The following is a 20,799-nucleotide window of genomic DNA, read 5'->3' on the forward strand; positions in this document are numbered from 1 at the left end:
GGGAAAAATCCTTTTATTTTTCAAAAAATAGAAAAGTTATTTACACATACATGCCAACAGGCACTTATTAAATATCCTTCAGGGCCAAAGTATTTTCAAATATAAATGATCAAATAAGAAAACTCCTTCATTTTGTACATCTACAAATAACAAAAAAAATAACTCACAAAAAAAAAAACATTAAATAAATAACTTAAACATTAACAAAATATGTACAAACATTTACTTCTTGATTTAAATGAAAAATGTGCACCAGAAAATAAAGTTAAACAATGTTAATAACGTTTAAGTAATTAATTGGTTGTTGTTTTTTTGTCAGCATTTTCACCATATTTTTATTTCTTGTTAACTGTTATATTACTGGTTATAGAATTTTAAACAATATTCCAGCAACAAATAGAAATGCATCCACATCTACTCAGCATTTTAGACAAACATTTAAGTTGCCCAACCAATCTTGTGAATGTTTTGTATTCAGGTTTTAAAAGCAAATGCTTTGAAACTTTTGGCACACTCAAACTAAATTACTTCTAATCTGTCCAAACACTGGAAATGAACGAGGCTCTCGATTTTTGAAAACACTTTTTTTCTTTTATCACTCGATTCTTTGGTTTGTCTTGGCCTCCCATTTTGGTCTTCAGTTAACTTTTTTGGATGCATTTCACATTTAAACATTTAGTCTTTGGCTAAGTGAGTCTTTGAATTTTAGTCCGTTATAGTTTCTCACAGTTTGCTTTCCTCCTCTTCCAGGGGTCGGTTTAGTCCGGGAATGTACTTCAACAGCCTCCGCCTGAAGCTCTTCTGTTTGGGTTTGCGCTGCAGTGTGCTGAACCCTCCGGACTGCTGTTTTTCTCCATTAGGGACCGAGGACGATGCCGGGCCCCTCATGTAGCTGCGTGTGCTGGCGCTGCGGGTCAGGGTTGTCTTGGCAGTAGCGAAGAGCTCGCTGGCGGGTCGGGTGATCCGTGGGCGGCCGCTTTGAGTCTTCTCTTGGTTTGTGTCGAGCTCGTCGTTGCTGGTGTTGTTGCCACGTTCCCCCTGGTAGATGCAGGTTTGGTAGAGTGGATCGTCCTCGGCCGTGGCGGCACTGAGGTGGCTCACGCTGCTGCTCGTGCTACCGGTGCCATGTAACGCGCGCATGGCCGCCGGGCTCGGAGCTCCCAGACTACCGTACACGCCGGCTGACTCTAGAGACTCGTACACAGCCACGTCACTCATTACGATGCCTGTGAGAGTGAAAACAGATACCTAAATTAACCTCTGGAAATGTTTTAAAGCAAGACACCAAAGTTGAACAGGGTAAAAAAAAATAAAAAAAAATGAACTAATAGATATCACCATACTTCCCCAGTTGACTGATTATAATAAGAATTGCAAAAAAAAAAATTTGTATTACAAGTTTTCTGAAATGTCATGTTTAAATATGCAAATAAGCCATTATCTAATTTATGTACAAATTTGCACAGAAATCTGAACATTGGATAAAGCCAGGTTCAAAATTCTTGTTTCATTTTGTTGACAGAAGGGCTTTTCACACTGGCTACGTTTACATGCAACCAAATACTCCGATAGTAATCGGATTGCCGGCTAAATCGGACTGAAAAGCCTTCATGTAAACACCTTAATCGATCCGTTTGAGCTCGATCCGAATGGAATTCCGATCGAACTGAAAACCGAAACTGAAAGGACTGCGCATGTGCAATGACGCTAAAATAGCGTAATGACGTATGGCACGCGGAACGAGCTGTTCCTGTTGAATAAAGTGTCATATAAATGAGTGTCCAGTCATTCTAAAATTCTCCTTTCACTGCTCAGCGTCTGTGAAGTGGAGCAGGACAACGTCCCACCAGTCCTTGTTTTGGATTCTCATCCACAGAAGACTGGTTTTGGGCATTTTTACTGCGTGATAAATATAAGCAGCACAGCCCAACGGTTCATATGCTCATTTACTCAATATTTATCCATTTCTGGTCATAATTTGAAGTCTGCTTTTTAAAACAAATAAAAGGAGAATAGTTAGTATGCGCAAACAGCAGGAAACTCTGTATATTCGTGCAGTGTGCGCATGTCAAAAAATCTATTCCGATTTGAAGCTTGGGACAAACGCGCACGTCAACCTGATCACATGTTTCGCGTTCATGTAAACACTACATTCAGATTCATCAATCGGAATGAATTCAGTCATGTAAACGTAGCCACTGAGAGTAACCCTGGCAAAAAGGTTGAATAGCGACTGACACAATTGGAGTGAAGAAGAGCGTTTCATTCTTATAGTCCGAAAAGTCCATTAAGATAAAAAAATTTGATAGTACATTCGGCAACATATGATATGAGGATGCGCCATGCTAGAGCCGTTATGTGCGGGGCCGGGGGGCGTTAGTCTAATCAGTGACACTGACACCACAAGTATGGACGTTAACACAGGGATTAGGAATGTACCGTGTGAAACGGCAGCGTATGAATACCAAGGATTAATTGTTAATCCCAGGTAATTTATAAGCAATGTGAAACGTGAAGCAATGATTCCATTTACCCGGGGTTTACGATGACCCAGGGTTAATTAGAAGTGTGAAAAGCCCTATAGAGTCAAAGGGTTTTTTGATATCTCTATCATTCCATAAATGAGAATCTACTGTAAACACATTTTTTACCATGTTTTTAGGATTGAAAATCAGGGAAATTCTATGTAAACAAACCCATCTGTAAAGAACCTTCAGAACATAGATAGAAATAAAACAGTTAAACGTTTGGTCTATGTTAAGAGCTACTGAAATGGCAATTTCGGGCTTAGTGGACAAATAGATGAATTGTGGTAAAATAAAAGTGTATTTTGCATGTTTTCTTTCCACTCGTTATGAAAAGCAAAACGCTCACAATCGACCGGTGCACAAAAAAAACTTTTTTGCCTGTAGTCTTGCATTAAAGTTAAATTACTCTCCGTTTTAAGATTTTTTTTATTATTAGTCTAAGAGATTCTGCAGAATAGTACAGTATTTTGTTGGTATACTAAGGCATTTAGTTCTTCATTTATCACCCTCTTTAAGTGTCTAATGCAACCTTGTGCTTACAGGAAGTGTTTTGTGGGACATAAATACATGCAAAAGAGCTCAGATGGCATTTGACACACTATGAAAACAACCTCATAAGCAATTGGTGGCTTATTCAAAGGCCTGGGTTAGCAAGATTGCTATCAAGTGCTAAAACTCACCATGCACAAGCCGCTGTTCTTGCACCATTAGAGATCTGTATTCATCCCATTTCTCATGCAGGGTTTGCTGGAGAGACAAAAGACAGTAAGAGTCATTCCACATGTCATTCGGCTGGTCTGTTCGTTTACTTTTTTCCCATCATCATCATAGAGAACAGGGAAGTGTGGTCAGTGAGGTCAGACTTAGCTCTCAGTTCTCTATCGCTACTTCTCAAATCAACAAGCCATCAAATTTGAACGAAATGCAGAGTTCTTTGTTGTCTGGGTCCATTTTTTTTTTTATCATAGTTCTTTTCGTAAAGTTAATTTGTTGAAGTAATGAATCAATGGTCTGTCATGATCTTTTAACTTTATGTAACTATCGACGATATTCAAAGTCAAGAGACGATAATTATTTTCATGTTATGGGAGATAACTGTAAAAATGCGATTATAATTGTATACCATTTTGTTTAAATAAATAAATTAAATTAAAATTAAAATCAATTGTTTTAAATGGTACAAGACAAGTAAATTTAAGCAGCACAACATTATAATGTACGGTGTGAAAAATGAACATTAATTTTAGTGTTTTTAAATATTAACTTTAAGTGTTATTTATATACTATTATAGTTTTGAATTGGATTTTACTTTTTCAGTTGTTTTCATTTAAATTTTTGTTTAATTTATAGTAATTGTATGTGACGGTGCCATATTTATTGTTTTTTTAATAAGCTTTAATAAAAAAAAAAAATTGTATTCACAGTTTTAGTTTCAGTAATTTGAATACTTCAACTTAAATGGAAATTTTAATTTTTAATCGTTCCAGTTAACAATAACTGTGAAGCAAACAAAAGCAATCACTGAAGCGTGAGCATAACATGATGACACATGTACTCTAAATGTAAAACAAAGTAAATAAATTAAACAATTAATAAAAAAAACTATTTATGTCTGATTACCAATATGGCCAATATTATTTTCCCATAAGCCATTTGATTAATTAGTAGATATTAGACATTTCAGTTTACTACTCCACTGGTTGACTTTAAATGAGTTTTTTTTTTAGTTTCCATTTAAATAAATTATTTTCTTTCAACCATGACAAAGGTGTGTGCCAAAACATGTTGGTTTAAAGTTCTCCAACCAACGATGGCAAAACTCTACCCATCTAGTTACATCATCAGCTCAGTTAATATTATAGTATTTATAAAAGAGAGCTTGTGCAACTGTGAATTTAAAAGAGCAGTGTAGCAAATATGACACGAACACATTACCAAAGTACCAAAATTAAACCGTATTCTTTTTGTAGTTAAACTTTATAGCCTAGGCATCTTCTTACACATATGAGAATGTCCCGAGGAATGTAGAACTGTGCCGTGCTTCTTTTCAGCTGTACTGCGGTATGTGAGGATTAAGACTGGACTGTCATTGGAACAGGTGGGGTGTGAGAGGAAACAGGTGTGATCAGCACTAGTGTTTGGTGCCAGGCCGGGGCAGCTGTGTTAAAGCTGGGCTTACATTACAACACTTGTAAACGTCTCGGTATACGCTGCTTGATACGTGCATGTCGGTTTGCATGTGGTTCATGTGACTTACCTTTAGATACTGCAGTCGGGCTTCCAATTCTGCTTTTCTAATAGAGTTGCTGTAGACCGTTTCTAGCCTAGACACAGGAACAAAATAACAGTGTTGCATGACAAAGTCACTTCCTATACTGTGCAGTATTACATGTCTTTAAACATTCAATCTAATAAACAAACCAATTCAAGTCAAATAGCTCTTTAAAACAGACTTCAGACCACAACGTGTCTGAATATGAGCTTAGTGGTAATTTAAAACTCCCCTTCCCCCAAATGTATATGATTTCAAGACCAGCATTGGTGATATGGATATGAAGCAGGAACCTCTTTTTACTGGGCTGCTGTAAACTCTCATTTACGGCATAACCCCATGTTTAAAAGTGGAAATAATTGAGTTAAAAGCCGTGGAGAGGGAAGGCATGAACTGCTATGCATTCATGTGGTTCACATCTACACTTTATAAATGGAGGTTCATTTTCACTGGCCTTTCATCTTTTATTAAACAGAAAATAAACGTGGGGACGGAAAGTGTGGTTCCAATCAAGTAATAGTAGATCTATTTCTTCAAGATAATCAGAAAAGACCACAGGTACACTTGAAACAATTTAGTTTCAATTTAAACTTTTAAAACCATTCTATTTCGGGGACAATGTGACTTTTGCTAATCAGACATGGAAGAACACTGAACATCTACATACCTAATGTCGTTGCCTGATGATTTAATGAGCTGGACGATTTCTTTATGGCGAAAGCCTTCCACAGAAGTGTCGTTCACGCTGGCAATCGTGTCTCCTACAAAGCCCAGAGAAGAGTGTTTAACTGAGAACCGTTTTGATTGGAAACTGTACACAAAACTGTATTTTGTGTGCTGTACTGCCTTAAGAGTGATAGTTCAACCAAAAATGTAAATTCTGTCATGATTATTTACTCACCCTCATGTATTTTGAAACCTGTATTGACTGACTTTCTTCTAAGGAACACAAAAGACGACACTTATTGCAGAGTGTCCAATTTCAACACAATAAAGGTGAATGGTGACCACAAGTGCTACGCAAGAGTTCAGAGGAAACATTTTCAGTGAACACATTCGGTTTTAGTCTGTTACTCACAGAAAGCTATTGTACGGCTTCTGAACACTCAAAATAGTGCAAAAGTTGAATGGACTACTGTTATGGTGCTTTATTTTAACCTTTTTAAAACTTGACGTCACATTCACTTTCATTGTACAGAAAAGAGCAGCGTAACCATTCTGCTAAACACCTCCTTTTGTGTTCCACTGGAATAAATTATTATCTTCTTGTTTTCTTTTTCTTCTCGCATGACAAATAAACTTCACACATCATTATGTAATGAAACGTAATGAAACAATTCCTTTTGTCCTAGGAGAGTTTGGGGTTTTTTTGTCTTAGAACGATGAGGTCATGTGCTTTTGAGAGACAGGCCAAAGGCTCCAATAGCGCAAAGCATTCAGGGAATGCAGGAAGCGAAACCAACACACACGCACAGCAACTCTGAGGAGGAGTTCCTGTTTACTACGGATCTGACATCAGTTTATCTATGAATCATAATTGTTATATTTTGGACTAGGAGAAGATCAACTGATCCTAGGACAGAGCAAACGGATATTTTAGATGCAGAAGTGTTTTTTTCACATAGAGATTATAGAAAAGAATGCAGATTCTGTATATTAAATTTCAAGAGGTAAAAATTCATAAAAGCCTGAATGTGGCATTATAGGACAAAGACAGATTTATTTTTAGAAAACCATCTTGTTTTACTTGTCAACATTTTCTAAATAAATTCTCTTACAAGTTTCTATAAGGATTAAACTCCCACAAAGATGCAAGTTTACATGCATGACGAACCGCTGTTGTAGTGTTTGAGATAGAATTAATTTAACATTGAGCAAAATTAGTTTCTTTAAGTAATGTTAACCGCAGATCTACTGTTCAAAGCAAGGATTGCATTACGGATGCATTAAAGTGATCAAAAGTGAAAGTGACAATAACAACATACATAATGTTTTAAAAAAAACAACTTTAAATTGTAATATTTCACAACATTACAGATTTTACTGTATTTTTGACCAAATAAAGGCAGCCTTGGGGAGCATAAGAGTTCTTTTAAAAACATAAAAAAATTATAATCTTACTAACCCCAAACATTTTAACGCAGTGTATTTGTGTGTATATATATATATATATATATACCTTTATATATTCCAAAATTAAAAATTCAACAGCTCCATTTCATTTATGTCAGGATGAAAGATTTATGCCAAGTACAAAAAGAGCTCAAACAAAAAGGGAACAACAGAAATGTTCAAGAAAAAAACCAAGCAGATTGAAATAGAGCTTGCATATAAACATGCAACCCACAAAAAAACACAGAGTGACTCGACTGTATTCTGTTTTACAGTTTGAAAGAGTACAAATCCATCAACTGTCTACGTGGGTGCTGACCTGTGATATTTGCTCTCGCTTAAACAGTATGGCTGTCACTCAACTGTTCTGCTGTTGACAGATTGACGAGATCTAAGAGTCAGAAAGCAAGCCTTCTGAAATATTACTCCCGTTCACACGGACTCATTTTACTACAAAACAGGACGTTCAAGAGGTGGATGAAGGAAAGTGATCCTTGTTATTGCTTTGAAATGTACTCCCTTTGACCCCGAGGACTACTCTGAATATTCTAGCCTCGGTGTCAAATACTGGTTTACAGCGGGACTGAATGAGCAAACATTAAGGGTGGTGTTAATGTGAGCACACTTACCGACTTTAAGGCCTGCAAGTTGGGCAGGACTGTCTTCGTGAACTTTGCAAACAAAGGTGCACATCTCCACCGAGTTCTCACTCTGGTGATGCAGTCCGTATGTCTGCAGGCACACACACAAAAAAGGGCGGTAAACAATGCAGTCTCTTGTACAGGGAGTAATGTTATTTATAGATATGCATTCAGATTATACTAAAGTAAACAAAATGAGTCATAGTCTAGCTAGTAAAGGTGTGCCATTTTCTTCAATACTAGGACTTTGTTTGACGTAGCATTGCTAAATCAAGTCTGATAGCATTTCCACAGTGGCTTAACACCATCATGTGCTCAATGACTAGAATGTTGACCTGCACAGCTTCACAAAGACTGACTGACAGACTCAATGGCTTAAAGGAAGCTGAACGTGAGGAACGGCTCCAGGTTGTTTACACACATGCAAATATCCTTGATAAACAAGCCACACCGAAACTAGGCCGTTTGAAACACCTGTGTTTTGTTGTCATTTCAATGTTTGATCTGTAAGCAGGACAACTCCAAGCCATCTGACGGAGGCTAAAAAATTATTTTTGGCTAATCAACATTTTATATTTGATGACCATTTCTGAGCGTTAGCAAGAGATACAGGGTGCTTTCTTGGGAGTAAAATTTTTACTTCCATTGTACTGTAATGTGGAGCATTTCAGAGTGAAAATGATATTCAGTCATAAAGGAAAGTTTTCCAAAGTGAGCAAGTTACATTAATATAATATAATATAATAGAGACGACATAGACAAAGCGGTTTGCAAATTAGATGGATGCAAATTAGATTAGATGGATAAAATACAAAATATTATAACACAATAAAATATAATATACCCACGACCCTTACATAGGAAAAGTGGTTTTCAAAATGAATGGATACCATTGTTTTAAACTGTAAGTTATGTTAAAAAAATGTTTTGCAGTAGCAATAAAAATGTAGTTTGCACCATTAAGATCTTATACAGTTCATCTATTCTGCAATAAAACAACTCAAGTCAGCTTCAGTGGACTAGCACCTGGATCTCTATGTAAACTGTGAAGGATGTTAAGTGGCTATAACATATCATAGTGGTGTGAGATATTTTAGAGAACTACACTACAAATTCTAGTTAAGAATACAATGCAACTCTACACAGCAAGAGTTTAAAACAGAGCAGGAAGAGACTCAGTGAGACGTCGATATGCAAAACATCAGCTTCAGTTTCCACCATAACTGTAATCAGTAGCTCAGTTCAAGACGCACGCGCTGATATACTGATGCCATTTGGAAGGGCCATTTGCATGTTGGTGCCTTTGGTATCAGTGGTATCTTTGGTTTACTGACGTCTAGATTCAAATGAGTGTCTCAATTTGCTGTTCATTTCCTGATGTGAGTGGAGCCATAATGTTTTTTTGTAGCGTGCAACATTTTCAGCAGTCACCAAAGAGACACGCTGTGGCTTTAAGACGCTCTCACGATGTTCTCTTTCACAATGAATGACAATTACTTTAGTGTGTAAAATGCGTAGGAACGCCTGATTTCAATGCCTTTGCGGATGACTGATGTTGGTGCTCATTTCCTCAACTGAAACCCAAAGGTGTTGTTGAGGTTAACAGCTTAGTGAGCGGAGGACACTGTTAAACCTCATTTTGTCAAAAGAAAGGTGAATCTGACTAAACTTTTGATGACTTCATAAAGATTGTCTTAAAGGGATGGGTTCACCCAAAAACTAACATTCTGTCATCATTTACTCACCCTCTGGGTGTTACAAACCCCTATGACTTTCTTTCTTCAGCAGAGCACACAAGATTATGTTTTAAAGAGGGCTCACACTGCTCCTTACCATTACAATGGGGACTGGGGCTGTTAATGTCCAAAAAGGCACCATAAAAGTGGTCCATATGACTTGTCCGCTATATTTCTAAACCCATGCAACCCAATTTATGTGAGAAACGTACTGAAATTACAGTCACCATTAATTTCATTGTATGGAAACGAGCCTTTTTGACATTCTCATTCTGCTATAAATAACTCATTTAATATATTACAGAAGAAATAAGGTAATACAGGTTTCAAATATCACGATGAGGAGTGTATTTTGAAAACATTCTTAAGAAAACATCCCTTTAAAGGGATACTCCACCCAAAAATGAAAATTCTATCATCATTTACTCACCCTCAAGTTGTTGCAAACCTGTGTGAGTTTCTTTCTTCTGCTGAACACAAAGCAAGATATTTTGAAGAACGATTGGAACTTTGGCACCATTGACTTCCATAGTTTCTTTTTTTTCTACTATGGAAGTCAATGGTGCCAAAGTTCCAATCGTTCTTCAAAATATCTTGCTTTGTGTTCAGCAGAAGAAAGAAACTCATACAGGTTTGCAACAACTTGAGGGTGAGTAAATGATGACAGAATTTTCATTTTTGGGTGGAGTATCCCTTTAAGAAAAGCCACTATCATGTTAAATACCTGATGCAATATTGTATGGTCTGAACTCTAGAGAAAAACAACTCCCAATTATCACTCATTTAGGAGAAAAAATGCAAATGTCTATCACTGAAAAGTGAATCATTTATAAAGTGTTTTCAAATGTTGGAATAGTCGGCTTCCTTCCTCTTCCCACACACTCCAAATGCTTACACGAATCTCTGAGACACCAACCGCCACAGGAGATGCAAAGTACAGACATATTTACATAGTAGATACGGCCAACCGTATCCCCACTGCTAAGAGACTCAAACAATGTTGTCTACAGCACGCCATCCCAGAAAACAATTCATTTCTTGATATGTCAGTGACTCTAGCTATCATGTGATGTCATATCCTGTACTAGAGGACAAGGCAGGAAAGGAGGGGTTCTGCATCCTGCATCTGAACTATTATACATTACTAAATATAAACTAGCTATCTGGCACATATATCACAACAAATGACATACTGCTTTGAAGCATAATAAATAATTACTAACGCAGAGTGCATAATCGGTTCCACATTGAGGAATCAGGCTTTGATAAAGTGAGTGTTGTGAGGAATAAATTACAAGACAAGCTAATTTTTTTTCTTTTTTTTTCTTATTATATGTGGAGAAACCTTAGCTAATACTTGCTCCTGTTGAAATGAGGTGCCATCCACTGAAGTTTAATCACAAGTGAGACCTTGACGCTGAATATAACAGCAACTTAACAATGAAGAGATCCTTCATCCAAGGTCTTGCTTTTATTTAATCCTGAGCAGCCCACCCACATGTACAAGCTAAGGGGGCGTTTACAAGACCCTGTTTTCAACTTAAAATAGAAAACGTATGCATGATTTTGGCCACTCATTTAAATGACAATGGCATTTTGGGGGCCTGAAAATGCTAACTTGTTAAAATGGGTTTCACTTTCAAAATGCACATTTTTGAAAACTAAACCGTTATCATCTCTGTGTAAACTACAAAAACGAGAACTTGTGAAAACATCATGACATCATGCGCATGTGTATAACGTGCTCAGTCTATAGACATGTAGATTTTCTTTACAAAGTGACGTCGCCAAAAACTGGCCTGGCATGAATACAGCGCTCTTAATCGTTTTCGTGGATCCATGTGAACGGGGATTGTTTTGACAACCTTGTCGTTGGTATGCGGAAAAATGCAAAGGAAAAATTGTCACCTATTTTAAGGTGTCATTGTTACATTGTAATTATATATTTAAGTACTGAGTAATATTAAGCAACTACATGCACTTACTATAGGGTTAGGGCAGGATTAGGATTTAGTTGAGAGTTAGTTGCATGTAATTATGCAACAATAATAATAACATTTAACAAGGACACTGTAAAATAAAGTGTTACCGTTTTTAGTACATCGTTTTCATGTAAACGTACCCTAGATCACTTTAGAAAGATTTTGCATTATTTTACTCCAGTTCAGAAGCTATGTACGAATTCCGATAATATGTCTTGCATACAGAGTGTCTAAATCCCTCTTACCTGGATTTCAAAGCCAAAGGCCTCCTCCTCTTTCTTCTCCAGGATCACCGTTTTCCTGGAAAGAAATTCAGCAAAACAGAGGGGATTCTGTTAATATGAACAGAGGAAAGGGCTGCTGTACAGAGACGGTCTGACTGGTTGAGTCTCAATCCAAGACCTTGACTAACTGTCAATGCTTACAGGAACAAGGATGATGAAAGATCACAGAGGAAATGCATAATCGACCCATGATTCTGCTATTTTGGAGGATACGTCTTTATGGCGTAATAGGAAACGTGCGAAAAAGACAAAAAAGTAAAAAAGTTTTGTTTCTCAATAATAATCTCATGGCATGAATTACTAGAACAGAGGTTCACTTTAAACTAGAGATAACTTCCGTGTTGATAATACTAGTTGTCTAGACAATTAAGCAATCTCAGGATTCAAACGGGTAAATCATGAAGACATGACAAGACCCCAGTTTTTCTGAAAGCACTCATACATTATTAGGCACTCATGAATTATGTATATGCATTGCATATACTCAACAATAAAGAGACACATACACAGACAGTGAAGAAAGATCATATCTGACCATCTGGCCGATCCAACACTCACTCCCTTTTTATTCACAGATTCATTCAGGGCTCATTTCATTCATTCAGTCCTCTTGAAACAGGCGATTTATATAAATCTATAACTGCGTTTGTTCAAAGGGGGTTATTTTTATTCCATGACACCTTGTAAAAGGCGTGAATGACTATGGTCTGACGTTTTCATAACTGTCTAAATAAATCGAGCGTATTTTAGGGAAATAACAATGACGCATGCATACGCCAATCAAATCTGTGTAGGTGGAAGAAAAGCAGGGGCAATCTTACCTTTGTGGTTCTGGAGACTGTGAGAGGGGCTTCCATTTTTGCAGCCCGCCGTTCTGTTCAGCAAGCCAGATTGATGAGGAGGAAAGATAGAAAGACAAGAGAAAGAAAATTAGTGTCTGTGACTTTTGGAAGATCTGCCCTTGTGCACTTGAAATCCCCCTTGATCAACAGGTCTTTAGGTTGTGCTCAATGTGTTCATTTCACACATGTAGTTTAACAGCTCGGATGACAATCGCAGACATAACCTGAAATGCATGTCTGTCCGACGCCTTCTCTGAACCGTTCCCGTCACGGCTTTCTCCGGTACATGCTCTGATCTTATTTTATCTCCAGACTATAGGTTTACTTATTACAGTAAATGTCTTGGAAATTATCACAAGGATGATCTAAGATGATGTAGCAAGATTGGCGAATACAAGTTCTGGCATGTTCTACAACAATTGCCCTGATGTTCCAGCTGATAACCCAACACAAAACAACACACAACGGATATAAGTATTCATTCATATTACGCCCGCTCTGACAGACGCCCATTCAATCGGGCTCTACCTCAACCCCATCAACTTCAGCTTTCCACAAAGTGCACTTTGTGCAAGAACCCTCCTAAACTAGTAAAACGTTGGCTTTCTTTATTTTCGTACTCTTTGAGAATTGTCGTAGGGTCCCCTCAATGACTTCATTTATTTCCATGTAACTAAGAGGGTCCCTCGGGGGCAGTTGGATGGAGAAGCAAAGCTCTCTGTCGCACAATACCCTGTTGTGGCCCGGCGTTTACGCAGAGTGTAGGAGTCATGATACAGAGAGCTGTTCATAAACCTACCCTGCCCTACAATCCCAATCTTGCCGCGTAGTACTCCACTGTGAGTAAGCCTTGTTTAGGACTAATTTCTGCAAATTAAAATACAGCATTTAAATGTTGCTGGCTAGTTTGAGTCAAGCAGCTGTAAAGAAGCTGTTGTTTTTGACCTTAAAATGGCAATTGAAAAATTGCTGTCATACCACACAACTCATCTAAAACACAGCAACAGTCTTTAATGGATAGTTCACCCAACAATGAAAACTCTCATCATTTACTCACCCTCCTGTCATTCCAAACCTGACTGACAAAGCATTGGACTCATTGACTTTCAATGCATGGACAAAACCAAACTGAAACAAAACAGAAACATTTTTAAAATATCTTCTTTAACGCTCCACATAATATCAGTTACTTTATTCTGGCAGACGGTATAAAGTACCTTAGGGTGAAAAAGACCAAATATAAGACGACTTTTATTCCAACTGCTATTGGTATTTTAAATGGAATCTTAAGATAAATCTTATGTTTTTCTTAAGAAATTGTGTAAGTCTTTATGTAGTAGGTTTTAAAACTGATGTTGTGTGTTGTATTTTTTTAATTGTTTGTTGAGCCTTTGTCTAGAAGACAATTTTCTACCCCTGTGGTGGGGATTGTCATTTTTGGGTGGACTAGGCTATCCCTAGAATATCAGAGCCATAACACATGATACTGTTGTTTTGATTGCCACCAGACAACTACCCGGAGATATCAAGATCATATCAAAGCTATTTGAATTTCAAAAGCCATTTCATTACACGGTCAACAAAAAAACCACACCGACCCCCGTTTACTCAAGCTTTTTCAATTCTGCAGTAAATTCAGTTCCACGCCACAAAGGTCACAGACAATCCGGAGGGGGCTTCTCTGCCCCGGACACTTGGTCAGGTTCCATAAAACGGCTTGGCTGGCCACACAGGAGGTGGACTGTTAAAGAGCAGGCCCAAAATTCAGCAGGGACACATACGAGCTGTTTACAGTTACTCAAGAGAGTAAGACCTGCGTGTGGGTGGTCCAAAGGCACCGGGAAACACTTTACACCATGAGTGACCATGAAACACACTTCAGTGTGTCTAAACCTAAGGGCCAAAACCAAGCAGGCTCACATCTGCATGGTCAAAGCCCAGGAGAGAAACTGGTTTTGCCAAAGCCGAGTACAGTGTAGAGGTGAGCAGCAGATTAATGTCTCTCTTTGGATTTGGAAGGAAGTGTGGGATACTTTATACTATATACCTAGGCCTATAGTCTATACTATTACGAATTGGAGTAATAACAACAACAATACAGGGAAACATGTTCAGATTTGTAAATTAATGTAATGGGGGGGTGGGGGAATTATTATTATTAATAAATGTTAAATATAAAACCATTCACGTGACAATATTTTCCTCTTGTTGGGGTCACTGTTAGCTTAAAATGCTATGCATTTCTCACTTGAGAATGAATGGTTGCTACCTAAACTTAAGCATACAACCTTTGACCTTGAGCAAATTTTTGGCAAACAATGAATAAAATAAGTTAGTTCTTTACCACAGAACACGGGTGTATCCTGCTGAATGCACAGTGGTATCATGGCATTGCAATCTCTACAATTTATGCCATATGAGTGATCTGTTGTATGAACACTAATGAATCAGTCATGCAGAAATGAAAGTAGTCACTCCTAAAGATTCACATGACTGCTTACATGCAAATGAGGTTCTTCAGAGGAACCGTCACATGCTGCTGAATCGTGCTGATGGTCACAGATGCACACTGATGGACAGGTGTGAATGAGCGCAGGTCTAGAAATTCGTTACATGCCAAGTAAAGTGTGACAACTGCTTGAACCATTCAGGACAAGACTCAAACAAGGACATCATTGCTTTAACTACTCCCCTTCAACAGTGGTTGTTAATCCTGCAGCACTCCAGCATTGCACATTTTGAATGTCTCATACCCAGTTCAGAGCATCAAACAATGTGCTGATGATATGAACCAGGTGTGTTAATAAGGGACACATCCAAAATGTGCAGTTCTAGCTAATGTTCAGCCAATGATGATGGCATAAAGTCAATAAGAGAGGTAGAGCCTGTAGGGGTAAAATCTTTGCGTGGCAGGGGGAGCTGCCACTCGACCGGCCACGGAATTATGCGCCTGCCACTGCGTTATATGCGCCTGCCACCCGACCAGTCACAGATATATGCGCCTGCCACTCGACCAGTCACAGATATATGCGCCGGCCACTCGAACTTACACAATTATGTAAGATAGGTTTTCAAACCAAATGCAGCGCATAACCCCTGAAGCCAGCGGGAGACAGAACGGTATGCACTATAGGTCAATATTCACCATTAACCAAACGCTTTTCGCCTGCCTCACAACTACTGTAGGCTACTCGCTTTTTTTTTAAATGAGCACCAGTCTCGTGACATAGACTTATGCGCCTGCCTTAAAATCTCTCACTGTTTTAATATACCAGACGAACCCACAGGCAGTGCAATACTTATCTTATTTATGTCTAATTGTATCTCTTTTTTATTCGCTCTTTTTGCCCATAGAGAGCGCGTCTCTTGGCTCCCGCCAGGACTACTAAAGCGTCACACCAGCCAAACGATCTCTCTCTGTATACACCTATCAGACACTCCTAATGGTACACGAGAACATGCATACAGTGTAAAACAGATCTTATCTACCTATTTATCATCTGATCTTATATTTTATTCGCTCTTTTTATGCGTATGGGAGTGCGCTCGCGTGGCTCTTTTAAGCGTCGCTCCAGCCATACCCGCCACACGATCTCTAACTGTTTACACCTATCAGACACTCCTAATGGTACATGAGAGCACACATACAGTGCAATACAGATCTTATCAACCTATTTATCATCTGATCTTATATTTTATTCGCTCTTTTTATGCGTATCGTAGTGCGCTCGCGTGGCTCTTTTAAGCGTCGCTCCAGCCATACCCGCCACACGATCTCTCACTGTTTACACCTATCAGACACTCCTAATGGTACATGAGAGCACACATACAGTGCAATACAGATATTATCTACCTATTTATCATCTGATCTTATATTTTATTCGCTCTTTTTATGCGTATCGTAGTGCGCTCGCGTGGCTCTATTAAGCGTCGCTCCAGCCATACCCGCCACACGATCTCTCACTGTTTACAGCTATCAGACACTCCTAATGGTACATGAGAGCACACATACAGTGCAATACAGATATTATCTACCTATTTATCATCTGATCTTATATTTTATTCGCTCTTTTTATGCGTATCGTAGTGCGCTCGCGTGGCTCTATTAAGCGTCGCTCCAGCCATACCCGCCACACGATCTCTAACTGTATACACCTATCAGACACTCCTAATGGTACATGAGAGCACACATACAGTGCAATACAGATATTATCTACCTATTTATCATCTGATCTTATATTTTATTCGCTCTTTTTATGCGTATCGTAGTGCGCTCGCGTGGCTCTTTTAAGCGTCGCTCCAGCCATACCCGCCACACGATCTCTCACTGTTTACAGCTATCAGACACTCCTAATGGTACATGAGAGCACACATACAGTGCAATACAGATCTTATCTACCTATTTATCATCTGATCTTATATTTTATTTGCTCTTTTTATGCGTATCGTAGTGCGCTCGCGTGGCTCTTTTAAGCGTCGCTCCAGCCATACCCGCCACACGATCTCTCACTGTTTACACCTATCAGACACTCCTAATGGTACATGAGAGCACACATACAGTGCAATACAGATCTTATCTACCTATTTATCATCGGATCTTATATTTTATTCGCTCTTTTTATGCGTATCGTAGTGCGCTCGCGTGGCTCTATTAAGCGTCGCTCCAGCCATACCCGCCACACGATCTCTAACTGTTTACACCTATCAGACAATCCTAATGGTACATGAGAGCACACATACAGTGCAATACAGATATTATCTACCTATTTATCATCTGATCTTATATTTTATTCGCTCTTTTTATGCGTATCGTAGTGCGCTCGCGTGGCTCTTTTAAGCGTCGCTCCAGCCATACCCGCCACACGATCTCTCACTGTTTACACCTATCAGACACTCCTAATGGTACATGAGAGCACACATACAGTGCAATACAGATCTTATCTACCTATTTATCATCGGATCTTATATTTTATTCGCTCTTTTTATGCGTATCGTAGTGCGCTCGCGTGGCTCTATTAAGCGTCGCTCCAGCCATACCCGCCACACGATCTCTCACTGTTTACACCTATCAGACACTCCTAATGGTACATGAGAGCACACATACAGTGCAATACAGATATTATCTACCTATTTATCATCTGATCTTATATTTTATTCGCTCTTTTTATGCGTATCGTAGTGCGCTCTCATTCCTGCGTAATAATCAAGAAACTTCACTGCCGTACCATGAGTGCAGCAGGCGTAATGATATGACGCAGCGCCTGAAAATAGGCCACCTTCCGTCAACACAACGGAACTATTTTCAGGCGCTGCCTCATATCATTACGCCTGCTGCTCTCATGGTACGGCAGTGAAGTTTCTTGATTATTACGCAGGAATGAGAGTATAGTTCCTAGCCATATCAGCCTAGAAAATCGCAACTTTACATTTTCCGTCGGTCTTAGTGCACGATGTAACTACAGAAGAGTCAAGTAATAAATAGGAAAAATATCGAAACTCTTTGGTCATTTTTTTTTTTAGAAATGCTAATGGTCTTGTCCACTCCAATGATGTATGCTAAGCTATGCTAAAAGTGGTACCGCCAGAACCGGAGATCAGCTGAATGGATTCAAAAACGGTAAAACTCAACAGTTTAACTCTGGGGGAGTTGTAAAATTAGCCTATTTCCAAAAAAATTGGAGTATCCCTTTAATAGAGCCACGCGAGCGCACTACAATACGCATAAAAAGAGCGAATAAAATATAAGATCAGATGATAAATAGGTAGATAATATCTGTATTGCACTGTATGTGTGCTCTCATGTACCATTAGGATTGTCTGATAGGTGTAAACAGTTAGAGATCGTGTGGCGGGGATGGCTGGAGCGACGCTTAAAAGAGCCACGCGAGCGCACTACGATACGCATAAAAAGAGCGAATAAAATATAAGATCCGATGATAAATAGGTAGATAATATCTGTATTGCACTGTATGTGTGCTCTCATGTACCATTAGGAGTGTCTGATAGGTGTAAACAGTGAGAGATCGTGTGGCGGGTATGGCTGGAGCGACGCTTAAAAGAGCCACGCGAGCGCACTACGATACGCATAAAAAGAGCGAATAAAATATAAGATCAGATGATAAATAGGTAGATAATATCTGTATTGCACTGTATGTGTGCTCTCATGTACCATTAGGAGTGTCTGATAGGTGTAAACAGTTAGAGATCGTGTGGCGGGTATGGCTGGAGCGACGCTTAAAAGAGCCACGCGAGCGCACTACGATACGCATAAAAAGAGCGAATAAAATATAAGATCAGATGATAAATAGGTAGATAATATCTGTATTGCACTGTATGTGTGCTCTCATGTACCATTAGGAGTGTCTGATAGGTGTAAACAGTGAGAGATCGTGTGGCGGGTATGGCTGGAGCGACGCTTAATAGAGCCACGCGAGCGCACTACGATACGCATAAAAAGAGCGAATAAAATATAAGATCCGATGATAAATAGGTAGATAATATCTGTATTGCACTGTATGCATGTTCTCGTGTACCATTAGGAGTGTCTGATAGGTGTATACAGAGAGAGATCGTTTGGCTGGTGTGACGCTTTAGTAGTCCAGGCGGGAGCCAAAAGACGCGCTCTCTATGGGCAAAAAGAGCGAATAAAAAAGAGATACAATTAGACATAAATAAGATAAGTATTGCACTGCCTGTGGGTTCGTCTGGTATATTAAAACAGTGAGAGATTTTAAGGCAGGCGCATAAGTCTATGTCACGAGACTGGTGCTCATTTAAAAAAAAGCGAGTAGCCTACAGTAGTTGTGAGGGAGGCGAAAAGCGTTTGGTTAATGGTGAATATTGACCTATAGTGCGTACCGTTCTGTCTCCCGCTGGCTTCAGGGGTTATGCGCTGCATTTGGTTTGAAAACCTATCCTACATATTGTGTAAGTTCGAGTGGCCGGCGCATATATCTGTGACTGGTCGAGTGGCAGGCGCATATATCTGTGACTGGTCGAGTGGCAGGCGCATATATCTGTGACTGGTCGAGTGGCAGGCGCATATATCTGTGACTGGTCGGGTGGCAGGCGCATATAACGCAGTGGCAGGCGCATAATTCCGTGGCCGGTCGAGTGGCAGCTCCCCCTGCCACGCAGAGATTTTACCCCCTCTCGGTAGAGCTCAACTTGTGTGCCTTTAAACTAATCAAACTTGAGTGGCGCATGCACACTGCTGCTTCTAATAAAACAAACCCACAGGACTGTTGTTTCTGAGCTTAATTAAGGCCAGACAACATCATACAATACATTTAAGATGTTCATGCATAGAGGGCAGGATATAAAAGAGGCTAACAAGTGTAAAATTACTTCTAAAGTTTTCACTCTATAAGCTGATAGAAGTGTGAATTCAGTATTAATTAACATAGTGGAAACTACAGCTCAACCTTGCTGAAGAAAAAAAACAAACTGGTGTGCTGGTCTAACATTAGTTTGGCCAGACCAGCTTAACCAAGCTAAAATAATAATAACATAGTTTACAATGTTTTAGCAGGATTGCCTTAACAAACAGTCTTCGCTTGTGTCTAACCAGCTGAAAAGTGTCCAGAACTCTTCGAAAACCACCCAAAATACCAGTTTGACCATAGGGAGGCTGACTAACGTTAAGCCCGGAAAATCCATTTAAGGCTGGAATAAAAAGTTTTTTTCCAGTTGGGAATTAAAAGGTAGATACACATATCATAAACTGATCACTTGTGTGTAAACTGCCAATGTACATGCAACGTTAAACACTTTTAAGGACTCAAATACAGCGTTTCGAATCTCGAAAGTAAAATGAAATGCTCTAACCTTTTTAAAATTCCTTGGTAGGGTCCCTCCAGAGTAAGCGAGGGTCTTATAATTATACACCTCAGTGGAGTTTGAGGGTCCACGGTCCACAGTACAGCTGTCCGATTTGGAGGAGGTAAAGTAGATATCTCCACTGTCATGACACAACGAACCGCTGTCCGGCTCTTTTGAGTTCAGCTTCTTTACGCGTCGGAAAGTCATATTTTTCATAGTCCGCGTGTCACTCAATAAACAAGTAACACTGGATGAAAGAAGAGCGAGAGATGAAAAGTACTGAGTGTGGGCGAGGAGACACCCACTCGGCAACAGCCTACACTTTGACTTGTGCAATAATCCCCAGCTCTAGCTCAGCAGCAGCAACAGCATCTGCGGACAGACTCGTCGAGTTAGGAAAAGCACATGTGAAGGAAATACTTGAAAAGGGGAGGGACCTAGCGACCCTGCTATCTTCAAAGGGGGCGGGGATACATAATTGGCGCGATGCGATTGGCCGTCATGCACAGAAGCGATGTAGGGCCTACTTTAGCCACGAGCCCACGACCTTTACTTGAAACGGTTTTGCAGGTAGAATTAG

General features: G+C 39.3%; 1 protein-coding gene across 1 annotated transcript; it reads right to left on the reverse strand.

Annotated features, from left to right (window-relative positions):
• Positions 1-719: 719 nt before the first annotated feature.
• Positions 720-20,617, reverse strand: tamalin (trafficking regulator and scaffold protein tamalin). The gene is made up of 8 exons (XM_056240235.1): positions 20,226-20,617; positions 12,378-12,430; positions 11,518-11,572; positions 7,543-7,645; positions 5,469-5,562; positions 4,787-4,853; positions 3,209-3,275; positions 720-1,226 (listed from the first exon to the last, which is right to left on the reverse strand). The coding sequence occupies exons 1-8, from the start codon at positions 20,433-20,435 to the stop codon at positions 724-726; spliced, it is 1,152 nt and encodes a 383-aa protein (XP_056096210.1). The 5' UTR covers positions 20,436-20,617; the 3' UTR covers positions 720-723.
• Positions 20,618-20,799: the final 182 nt, after the last annotated feature.

This window comes from Rhinichthys klamathensis, unplaced genomic scaffold (genome assembly GCF_029890125.1).
Source record: "Rhinichthys klamathensis goyatoka isolate OS25496 unplaced genomic scaffold, OSU_Roscu_1.1 h1tg000020l_1, whole genome shotgun sequence".
Taxonomy (NCBI): Eukaryota; Metazoa; Chordata; class Actinopteri; order Cypriniformes; family Leuciscidae; genus Rhinichthys; species Rhinichthys klamathensis.